Below are 11820 nucleotides of genomic sequence, written 5' to 3'. Positions count from 1 at the left end.
TGTTGTTGGGATTAACCAAGGTTATATATAACTTTATGTGGCCATCATTTTGAAAGCTAGAGGGGTTTTGGTTATTGAAATTTTGTCAGGCGATAGCTACGATTGCGGTAGTCTGCTACTCTACAAATTCTAATGATTACTTCAATGGGAAACGTTTAGCCAATCCCATATATCCAATTTTAATTATATTTTTTGCTTTGCTTGAAAATCATTTAAACAATATGGATGCAGAAAAATCAAAATTATTAATAAATTACTGATATAAAATATAAAGAAAGATATATTAAGAAATTAATTGAAAGAAGAATTGAGAAAAAAATTTTAATTTATTTCTTATGAGAGAAGAATTTTTTGTTATTTATTATTATTATTGATTTTTATTTTTCATAAATTACAAAGCTTTATTTATAAACTTACATAGAGGTTATGAATAAAACTTGAAAAGTTAAAAGATCTAATAGACACATTCATTTATTCACAACAACCACAACCAAATAAATTATTGAATATTTTGAAATTTTGATTCTATTAATTAATTATTTTTGATAACATTAAATATTTTATATTTATTATTATTATTTATGGATTTACGTAACAATTCTTTTATGAATGAAAACAGGGTTTCATAAACTTCATCTAAGCGAATATCAGTACATGATGACTGTTTACGTTCATAAATCAGTTCTGCAATTAGGATTAACAGAACTAACTAAAAGATGATGTCATCCCGAAGATCATGGGGAGCCAGCTTCTGTCGATTGCTTGTAGTTACCGTTGACCGAACTTTCTTGCTGCTTTCATCTCAGCAACCACTCTTTCCAGCCTGCAAACCTTTGCTTCCATACTCGCAGCGATATCATTGAGTTCCGCCATTGCCGTTGAAGGCTCCCTACATGGTGGAAGTTCGTTGCTTGCGACTGAAGAGGGCCAACTTTGAGATTGAGACGATGAGCTTTTGCCCTCTCCAGCATCTTTACAATCAACACCGTCGTGCTTGTGCTGAGGTTTCAACATTTCCGCTACTGCCAGTTTACCTTAGAAAGTTTTTGTGGCAGTCACTGCCACTTTATATTCATCGGTAGAGTATCTCCGACGTTTCGACTTTAACTGGTTGCATATAAATTGAAAAAATTAATTAAATTCTGAAAATTTTAATTTTAAAAAATTTAAATATTGAGAACATTTTTAATTGAATATTTTGTAAAATTTGAATCCTGAATTTAATTGAATATTTTTTATATTACTTTAATTTATTTAATATAAATAAATAAAGAAATTATGATGAGGCTTTAGGGATCTTTCCCTGCCAGATTGGATTTTGCCGCCTCTTTTCTTTTCTGTTTTTTTTTTTGGTTAATAAAAATACAGTAAAATGTAATGTTTTGGGGACTTTAAGCTACGACTTAGGGAATTGATTGAAAATTGAAAGCCAGAGAGAAAGAGTGGGAGGGAGGGGCAGAGACGCCTCGAGAATCGAAGCTCTCACTTTCCCTCGCAAATTACAACTATACCAATATAAAAAGGCATCTCACTCTCTTGCCCAGAAAATATAAACACATCTATTCCTCACTCTCTGCTCTCATCAATGGCTTTCTGGGGTCGCTTGCTCTTTCCTTTTTGTTCTTCTGATTTGCAGTCTGTACTATGTTCTTTTCTTAAAAGAGATAATTTGGTTGATTTTTGCAGGGATCGAAGTGAAACCTGGAAGACCATTCACTCACTCACCTCTAAGCTCGAGGCTTCATCTCTCCCAGGTATTATTAGTTAGTTTTTTGGGGTTTTTTTGTTGGGTTGATGACTGATTCTTTGTATCTGATGGGACAATCGAAATCCTTAAAATGTGTATTAATATATTTTGTCAGGCAACGTTAGGAATGGGCAGTTCAATGCAAAAGAGTATAGTTCAATGTAATGTGGGAAACAAGAGCCCAGTATATGTTTGCTGTTTGTTTCCTGATAAAGCAGAGTGTTGTCAACTCAATTTGGAATTTGAGGAAGCTCATGAAGTTGTTTTCTCTGTCATTGGTCCTCGAAGTGTTCACCTTACTGGTTACTATCTGCCCAATTCCTCCTGTAATCATCCCAATGACGAATCGTATCCTTTTTTTATTATTCTTTTGGAGTCTCTAATTTGCTTCAAATGATCGTTTTCTTTTCAATTTTTTCATTAACTATGTTGCTCAGAGAATCCTACGGGGAAGATATTGGAGAGTCAGACACAGAAAGATCAGAGAATAGTGAAGAAAGTGATTATGGCGGCAGTTTTATTAATGATGATGACCCACCAAATGTCCCATCTTCTCCATACCTCTCTGCTAAATGTATGTCTGACCTCACCCCTTTAAATGCTTTGCCATTTCTTCTTTTCTTTGAATCTAGTTTTATCTGTCCACATTGTTCTTGCTAACTCTTAAGTCTTAGATACATGTACCATCATTGTAAATATTATGCAAAAAATGGTCTTGCATATGAAAACTTGTTTTGATCATGTCATTTAATTACATGCCCAAATCTGTAAATTAAGGTCCGCTGTTAGTTCTCAAGTGACAAGCATTTTTGTTTTCCATAATTCTGTTCTTTAGTTTAATTTTATTAAAAGGTGTGGCAAAATATGCATTGGTAAGTGTTTTCTAATTTAAGTTCTTTTGTTGTGTCTGACTTCAGCAAATGAAGAAATCTTTGACTTAAAGAAATCTAAGAATGGTAAAGGAACGCGGAGAAGGCTTAGAAAGAAGTACCAACTGAGTGAATCTGAAAATGAGGAAAGTTCTCAGCAAAAAGTTTTCACCAGTGCTGTTGCTGCTGCAGAAGTATTGGACAGTGAATTTGAAGATACCTTGCCTATTTCTTCTCTCTGTAGGGGAAACAATGCATCGGATAGTGGAAAGGTTGACGTGGAGGAAAATGCTAGGAAGGAAATAGATAATCTTAACAACAATGAGACTGAAGACATTGTTTTAATGTCGGAAGGGACTACTGCTGCAATAGGTGTTAGGCCTGAAAGGTAGAATTGTTGTAAAACTTAAAAGAAACAGATAAGCCTATCAAACGATGAGAAATACAATGCAATAGCTGAACAAACTTTATTGAGAAGAGGGCGTGGGGGTGCCAACTATTATCTGTTAAACTTATGGTTGTTTGCTTCATTTATCATTTCTGGCTTGCAGTTGATATGGTTTAACTTTAATTTATTTGTACTGGCTTACAGTGAATCAGGTGTCAGGAATGAAGAAACACAGAAGGTTGTGCTTGGCGTTGATGATGGTATGCCAAAGAAGAAAAGAGAAGTGATGGTCAAGGAGGAAAGATTTTCTGAAGATGATCATGGCATGACTGGAAAAGCAGTATTGGAACAAAATGAGCAAAATCAGAAGTTGGCCAGTAATGAGTGAGTGTTATTTTGCTTAAAAATTTTCTTGTTTAATGAATTGAGCATTAGAGAGTGGAAAATGACGTGGAGGAAAAAGTTAGGAAGGAAATAGATAGAATGAGACTCAAGATAATGTTACAATGTCAGAAGGGACTAATTAAAAGAAACAGAAAAGCCTATTAGTTGATAAAGGAATACAATGCAATAGCTTAACAAACTATATTGAGAAGAGGACCTTGAGGTGCCAACTATTATTATGTTTGTTTGCTTCATCAATCATTTCTGGCTTGCAGTTGATTTGGTTTAACTTTAATTTATTCTTACTGGCTTACAGTGAATCAGTTGTCCCGAATGAAGAAACACAAAAGCTTGTGCTTGGTGTTGATGATGGTATGTCAAAGAAGAAAAGAGCAGTGCTGGTCAAGGAGGAAAGATTTCCTGAAGCTGATCATGGCATGACTGGAAAGGCAGTATTGGAACAAAATGAGCAAAATCAGAAGCTGCCCAGGAATGAGTGAGTGATATTTTGCTTAAAAATTTTGTTGTTTAATGAATTATGCATTGGATAATGGAAAATGATGTGGAGGGAAAAAGCTGAGAAGGAAATAGATGAAATGAGACTCAAGATAATGTTACAATGTCAGAAGGGACTAATTAAAAGAAAAGAGAAGCCTATTAGTTGATAAAGGAATACAATGCAATAGCTTAACAAACTATATCGAGAAGAGGACCTTGAGGTGCCAACTATTATTATGTTTGTTTGCTTCATCAATCATTTCTGGCTTGCAGTTGATTTGGTTTAACTTTAATTTATTCGTACTGGCTTACAGTGAATCAGTTGTCCCGAATGAAGAAACACAAAAGCTTGTGCTTGGTGTTGATGATGGTATGCCAAAGAAGAAAGGAGAAGTGCTGGTCAAGGAGGAAAGATTTCCTGAAGCTGATCATGGCATGACTGGAAAAGCAATATTGGAACAAAATGAGCAAAATCAGAAGCTTGCCAGTGATGAGTGAGTGATATTTTGCTTAAAAATTTTGTTGTTTAATGATTTGTGCATTTAATAGTTGAAAAGTCAACATGGAGGAAAAAGCTAGCAAGGAAATAGATAAAATGAGATTGAAGATAATGTTACAATGTCAGAAGGGACTCATGCTGCACTAGGTTTTCAGCTTGATATGTAGCTAGGTTTGTTGTGTGACTTAAAAGAAACAGACAAGCCTATCAAATGATAAAGAAATACAATGCAATAGCTTAACAAACTATATCGAGAAGAGGACCTTGAGGTGCCAACTATTATTATGTTTGTTTGCTTCATCGATCATTCCTGGGTTGCAGTGGATTTGGTTTAACTTTAATTTATTCGTGCTGGCTTACAGTGAATCAGGTGTCAGGAATGAAGAAACACAAAAGCTTGTGCTTGGTGTTGATGATGGTATGCCGAAGAGGAAAAGAGAAGAGCTCGTAGAGGAACAATTTCCTGAAGCTGATCATGGCATGACTGGAAAAGCGGTATTGGAGCAAAATCAAAAGCCTGCCTGTAATGAGTGAGTGATACTTTGCTTAAAGATTTTGCTGTTTAATAAACTTTGTGCTTCCATGTTTGTCCTCATCTTAGTTATATGTTTTTTAAGGAATCATTCTTGTTTTAACAATCACTATACAATATGTTATTGTAGGGAAGAGAACTTTCAACATAGTCTCTTGCTAGCTTCCACTGAAGTGGCTCTTGAAGATGGAGCAAAGCCAATGAGGAAAAGAAAAGAACAGGTAGAAGAGAAAACATTTGAAGACAATGTTGCTGAAGAAGATAAAGGCCAGAAAAACGGTTCAAATTTGGATGCCGTAACCCTGGATGTATATGTGGAGGATAAGGAAACTCAAAGCCAAGTTAATGAAAAGTAAGTGTTGACTTGCTTGACTTGTGAATGGCCATGTGTGCAATTGCAGTCTTTTTCATTTTCTATACATGACACATCTACCTTGGGTGCATGAGTTGAATTTGCCTGCAAGACTTTTTATTCTAGTTCTAGTCTTGTAATGGCAAATCTTAGCCATTAGCTATTTGCAGGTGTTTTAACAGTGATACTGATCAATTTCTTTTATAAAATCAATCTAGGAGGAGGAAAAGGAAGAAAAGGCGCAAGAATAAGGACAATGGGGATGCCATGAAGATGGAAGCACCTCTCTTATCAGGCATTGAAAAGGATAGATCTGTTATGGACATGGATGGTGAGAATGCTAATTACGAGGCAATTCAGCTGTCAAATGGAATGATCATTGAAGAGTTAGAAATGGGGAAACCAGATCGCAAACTAGCTTCTCTTGGTAAAAAGGCATGTGGTCTTGATTTACTATTTTGTCCATTTTGTAATGACTATGCATATTCTCTCCTTGTAAGTTCTGCCATGTTGAACTAAAGGAAATTATTTAAAGAGTTTTGATTGAAAACGATACTCTTTGTGTTAGGTTCGTGTCCGTTACACTGGAAAGTTGAAGGAGAGTGGAGAAGTATTTTATTCAAGCGCTGGAAAAGCTCTGTTAAAGTTTCGGCTTGGTAGGCATCTTTGGTTAAATTATACTTTACTAGCACAGTGGTTTTTTGGTCATTGCCTAATTCAAAAAGGTATTATCTATTCAGTTTCTTATCATATTGCATAGTTTTTATGAACAAATGTGCCTACACATTCTAGGGAGACTGGTTATTAGAGAGTGTGGGCAAGTTTTTGATTTAAATGCTGCTCTTTGCAAATATGTATTTGTTTTACTAACTTTTTAAGTTAGGACTTTTAACTATGTTGCTTTTGCAGGTGGGGAAGAAGTTCCAGAGGTATGGAATGTTGGCATTGATGGTATGAGCTTTGATTTTTTTTTCATAAGTAATTTTTATCCATTAACAAATTGAATTTCTATTTTCCTAGAATTTTGTTCCTTATGAGTGTAATGTATTGTGATTTTTAGGTATGCGAGTTGGTGGCAAACGTAGACTCACTGTTCCACCATCAATGAGGTATGCAATTCAATTTGGTTAAATACACCAAGCTCATTTCTCTATTATGTTTTTACTCTTGGCCTGGTCCAGTTCCTTCAATGATGTACTTGGGTTTGTTTTGCAGTTATAGAAATGAAGGGGCTAGTGAGAATATTCCACCGGACTCGTGGCTGGTTTTTGATGTTGAATTGGTTAAAGTCAGGTGAAATGGTTGGCAGTGCTTGTTTTGTTTAGTGTTTGCTAAAGCTGGCTTAATGCTTTTGACAAGCACAAGTTTTTGGTAATGAGCTTTAGATGCTTGCAACTAGTTGTTTAGCTTCTGGACTTGGCGATTGTACAATGTCTGTTGCTTGGCTTGGGAAGGTTTGGAAATATGTAGCTTTGGCTTTGTGCAGCAAAAGTTCTTTTTGTTGAAAAAATATGTGTACTGCCTTTTATAGATCGTCAATTGAAGCATATATTTCCCCAGGATTTTTTCCTCAACTGAGGATTTAAAAAACAAATGAAAGCAGAAAAATTGGCAATTGCCACCTAGGCCAAATTTTATAGCCAAAAAAATAAAATAAAATTTATGTGAGGAACATGTCAAGACAAAAATATTAAACTAGGGACTTATGTATTTTGCTTGAGAAACTTGAGGAAAGAAGACATAATCAATGTTATTTAACCCCTATTAAGTTTTTGAGTCTCAAACAGAAAGATTTGAGTGAGGATAAAAGGATTATAAAAGAAATCCCAAAAATGGTCCAATTTTTTTTAACTAAATGAACAAAAAAATAAAAGAATTATAAAAGAAACCTATTATTGCCTTTTTTAAAAAAATTAATTGAAAATATAACACTGTTCACTCATTTGAATATAAAAGTGAAATATAATTTTATACGAAAAAAAACCCCTTAAAGTGTTATGTGAAAAAATGTTATATCACAAGATATCTATGTAGAATTTACTCTTTATTGATTATATTTTAAAAATATCTTATTTTGATTGATTTATTTATGAATTTATAGGTTTTGTTATTAAATTTATGTAATAAATTATTGTCATATTAAGATAAAATAGTTGTGATAAAACAAAAAGAAAAAGGTGAGATTTAAACAAATGAAGAAGGAATTAAAAGTCTATTACTTAGGAAGAATCAAAAGGACAACAAAGTGACAAAACGATGTCAAACGTTTTTTAGCTTGCATTCAACTTCTATTTGTTATATTAAAAAACTGAAATATATTAAATGTATAAAATAAAATAAAATAAACTGGATTATAGAATAAGTTTTGTGGTTACTATGCCCGGGCATTTTCATCCTTGTGCTGTGGTGGCAAGGGGAGGGCAAAAAGAAAAGAAAAAATAAAAAAATAGGGACAAAATTAAAAAAAAAAAACTAAGATTAAGAGATCCAGTGCATTCTAGACCAATAAACCTCAATGGATAGCCCAATTATAACTTATAAATTTGATTAATATTTAAATATTTTTCATCATTCCCCATGTCTGAATTTGAAAGATTAAAACAAAAACTTATAATTAAGAGATATAAATCTTATCTCTATGTAATCTAATGAACCAATAAATTTACATGCCATTGAACACTAGACTATACATACATAACTTATGTTGCTGTTTTTATTGGGATTGTCTTTAAAAAAAAAAGAAATTACGAGAACAAATAATTTTTGGAATTGAACTCATAAACATATGTATATACGTGTGTGTGTGTGTGTGTGTGTGTGTGTGTGTGTATATGTGTGTGTGTGTATATATATATATATATATATATTTCTTGGAGTTTATGACAAATAGCAGAAAGGAAGGCACTGAAAATTAATTTAGCCTCGTTCATGTAGTTACATCAAATGTCACCATTGAAGATGTACTCAATTGCATAATCAAACAATAACACAATATCATTAATTTAGTTAGTAAAATTTTTTAAAATTGCAATAAATTGCATGATTTGGGTTCATCTCTCTATAGATAACTAACTGTACGTTTTGTTTCAAGTTATCATGTCACGATCCGGAACTCTCATCGGGCCCGTGACAATCGTCGCGACGTCCCGATAGACATTCTTTACCCGGAATGTCAATCGAAACCTCGCAAGGCTTAACATCAATTTTTCTCCCTTCCCCTATGAGTATTAGTCACTAAAATTATGTTTTGAGAGATCATAAACATTTTCCAAATCAAAACAATAGAAAAACAATTTTTTTCTCATAGGGGCATTTTGGTCATTTTTTCTCATAAATCTCGAAATCCGTTAAAAATGTAGTATGCTAGTGCAAAACACATATTTCATAATCAAAAATAAATTTGGATGTCTAAAACATTCGTTTAAAATGAAATTATGACTATTAGAATAAAATAAAAATATTCAATAAAATATTCAATTTTCTCATAAAACAATATTTTTAGAATACTGCATAAATAATTTTTTACAACGTAAAAGCAAAATAAATTCATATATATCGTAATACAGTAAGCCAGAGTATTTAATTTAATTTACAGTAACAAGTGAGCTCTCGAATAACCGAAAGTAAGAAAAATTGTGAACCTACAGTTTGGAGGATGCAAATCCAATGGTGGTCCTTGATGAAATCAGCTATCCATAGACTATCTTGAACCTGAAATGGGTGGAAAGGAGGGTGGTGAGATTATATAATCTCAGTGAGTAAACAAATATCATCTAAAATATCTAAAGCCGAGTAAATGGAGACAGATAAAATAGTTCAACATACTGTAATTCATCACCTTTCAACTTGTTTCAACCAAATAAAATCAATTCACATAAATCGAGTAATCAACATGGCTTATGAATTTCTTAAAACTTTGGCTCTTGCCAAAATCATTTTCATACTCAGTTATCAGGGATGCCTTGATTGAGGGCTATCCCAACCGAGTCCACCAAAGCTGTTAAAAAGTTATGTGCGCATAAATCATGTTTTTATTTTGAAAACATAGCCATTCATTGACGTTGGTCGAGTTCCCCTCACGTGGTGGTTGGGCGTGAAGTGAACTCTAAAGTTTGACCTCGAGAGTTACCCTACGCGCCTCTCTAATCGAGGTACATATATATGACCAGGTTTCGTGCCCCTCTAATAGGTTGGTCCACAGAACCAGCCCACTATAGCAAGCTAAACCCACCATACAATAAAAATTCAACAGCATGATATGACAATTTTATTATTATCCAGCCTATCAAGGTAAACAACAGTTTATACATTTCAACACAAATACCAATTCAGCCATTCATGCTAATATTGTCATAAGCCAATCAATTAGAACCATAAATTCACAATACATCAAATGGTCTCCAATTACTCTATTTTCAAAGCCATTATTCAATTTCAAGATAATTTTAAAAAATCATTTCATTTAAACACATTTTACTTATAAAACATAAAGATTTACCATTTAAACTCATTTTTCATAAAATCACAAAATCGGATAAAAACCACTTCAGATAATTAAGATGATAGTAAGGTTACTTATTGTATAAGGAGTTTGAATTACTCCTATTCTCAATCCTCTAACACAACGTCTTTACCCTTGTTAGAAGGCTCAACACCTATACACAATACACGACACATAATTTAATATACTGTGTCATACCATTATAAATCTATTTCAGGCTCTTTACTAATGCATGAAATGGGATGCAAATTGTTCGGATTATCGTCCAAACACAGTACTCTACATAAATTCAATTGTGTATCTAAATAAAACGGTATTGATCTAATTTGATCTATCTCTCGATTAATTGGCCAATATGTCCAATTTCACTCCAAATAATTTCATTTTTCTCTCAATACTCCAAATCATCAAACACAAGTCAAATAGCATAAAATCTAGCAAAATCATCTTCACATTTTCTCTTGAAAAATTCGGCCATGGTGGGTGCATCAACATTATGATTTTTCCTACTTGATTTTCTCACCATAATTCATCATTTCCTAACCAATTCACTGGAAATAAAATCAAAATCATCATCCACACTCTACATGGAAAATTCAGCCAATGATGGGTTATGGGAGAAAATGAATTTTTCTTGTTTGATTTTCATGCTATACATCACCAACTAACTAAAAACACTAGAATATCTTAAAATCTAACCAAAACAACCATCAAATCCTCTCTCTCTAAATTCGGTCAGCAATGAATCCTTCATGATATCTTGTGATTCAACCATGAAAAATGCAAAATAATGCATGGGAAAGGTAGATCACAAGTCAAAATCAAGAAATTTTACCTTTGATTGCTTGATTACTTGAATTTTCACACTTTTCCCATGAATTTTTCCACCTAGGGTTTGTGTTCTTCTTTTCTTCCTTTGTTCTTGCTATGGTCGGCCATAATGAAGAGAAATGGGCTGATTTTGTGCTAATTTATAAGGAAAATAATGAATGGATGAGATTTTGATACATGTCACCATTCCATTGATCCATGTGTCATACTTAGCCATTAAGAAATCTCTCTCCACCACTTAAATTTTCTCAATTATCCATGATAATATTGGGTAAAATTCATGTGCTGGACAAGTGTTGGGTGTGTAAAATTACAATTTTACCCTTGGGTGGCAAAATAACTATTTTACCCTTATGCTCGAAAAAATGCCAGAATTAAAATTTTTCACTTCTCAAACTCAAACTATGTTCTAAATAGTCAATCGTGATAAAAAAAACTTCTTCCAACATTCCAATTTTTAACCTCGGGTGGCAAAATGACCATTTTGCCCCTAGGTCATGAAAATTTCAATTTGACTCCAAATCGGTCCTCGAACTCCGAATCACCATTTTAAGCCATTTTGGGGTTTTAAAATTCTCAATTTCATCTTAAAATCCCTATTTGGACTAGTTCGAGGCTTAATTCAACTTAATTGTACCATTTGGTACATTACCGTCCTTTAACAATTTCTGAGATATTCAAGTAAGCAAACATACATTCTTATGTAAGAATGGCATAACAAACATATTGTAGAGTCGGGCTTGACATATCAACCAGACCCTATCAACTGAAATCATGAAAAGGAATGTCATAGATAACAGATGAATAAGTGAAGAAGGTACTTTGCATAAAGGAGTTGAATTTGCTTGTAAATAGCTAAGGAAATAAAGATGAAATGCATCATATCAAGATTGTACAAAGGAAGAAAGCAGGAAGGATAAAGAGCACCGGTTCATTTAAAGTTTCACTAATAGTTTTTAAATAGTTGTTAGTTAGCTAATCATTGTAATTTGTTATTTTTTGTCCTTTTCTCACACATGTACATGTTCTGTATATATAGCCCATTTTCTGTACACTTTTCTGATGATGAAATGAATCAATTTGATTCCCAAAAAAAATCTTTGATCATTTCACTGCTCGTCATGGTATTAGAGCAATAAAGTTCTTATAGAAACATGTGAGAGTGATTTATTCCAATTTGTCAATTAAAAGAATTTTTTATTACATGTGAAAAAAAATT

At 33.2% G+C, this 11820-nt stretch overlaps 1 protein-coding gene across 5 annotated transcripts; it reads left to right on the top strand.

Moving 5' to 3' along the window:
- LOC18594903 (peptidyl-prolyl cis-trans isomerase FKBP43) lies at nt 609-6843 on the top strand. 5 transcript variants are annotated; one of them, XM_018125206.1, is made up of 15 exons: nt 609-1004; nt 1687-1754; nt 1863-2095; nt 2185-2321; nt 2665-3004; nt 3209-3388; nt 3705-3884; nt 4201-4380; nt 4748-4915; nt 5048-5269; nt 5488-5704; nt 5838-5925; nt 6179-6220; nt 6330-6378; nt 6485-6843. In XM_018125206.1, the coding sequence occupies exons 3-15, from the start codon at nt 1875-1877 to the stop codon at nt 6564-6566; spliced, it is 2106 nt and encodes a 701-aa protein (XP_017980695.1). In that variant the 5' UTR covers nt 609-1004; nt 1687-1754; nt 1863-1874; the 3' UTR covers nt 6567-6843. The 5 variants fall into 5 exon arrangements, 4 of the variants coding, with proteins under 4 accessions (XP_017980695.1, XP_017980694.1, XP_017980696.1 ...); XM_018125205.1 differs by having other exon boundaries at nt 609-1078; XR_001928887.1 differs by lacking the exon at nt 609-1004 and adding an exon at nt 1359-1598 and having other exon boundaries at nt 5488-5696.

This window comes from Theobroma cacao, chromosome 7, assembly GCF_000208745.1.
Source record: "Theobroma cacao cultivar B97-61/B2 chromosome 7, Criollo_cocoa_genome_V2, whole genome shotgun sequence".
Classification (NCBI taxonomy): Eukaryota; Viridiplantae; Streptophyta; class Magnoliopsida; order Malvales; family Malvaceae; genus Theobroma; species Theobroma cacao.
The sequence above is the reverse complement of the archived record's forward strand: the minus strand, read 5'-3'. Positions and strand labels throughout refer to the sequence as shown.

Excerpts from the sequence above, each read along its gene's own strand:
- LOC18594903 (XM_007022598.2), top strand. Across the intron at positions 4,916-5,047 it reads CAAAAGCCTGCCTGTAATGA|GGAAGAGAACTTTCAACATA; the intron begins GTGAGTGATACT and ends ATGTTATTGTAG. Across the intron at positions 5,926-6,178 it reads TCTGTTAAAGTTTCGGCTTG|GTGGGGAAGAAGTTCCAGAG; the intron begins GTAGGCATCTTT and ends TTGCTTTTGCAG.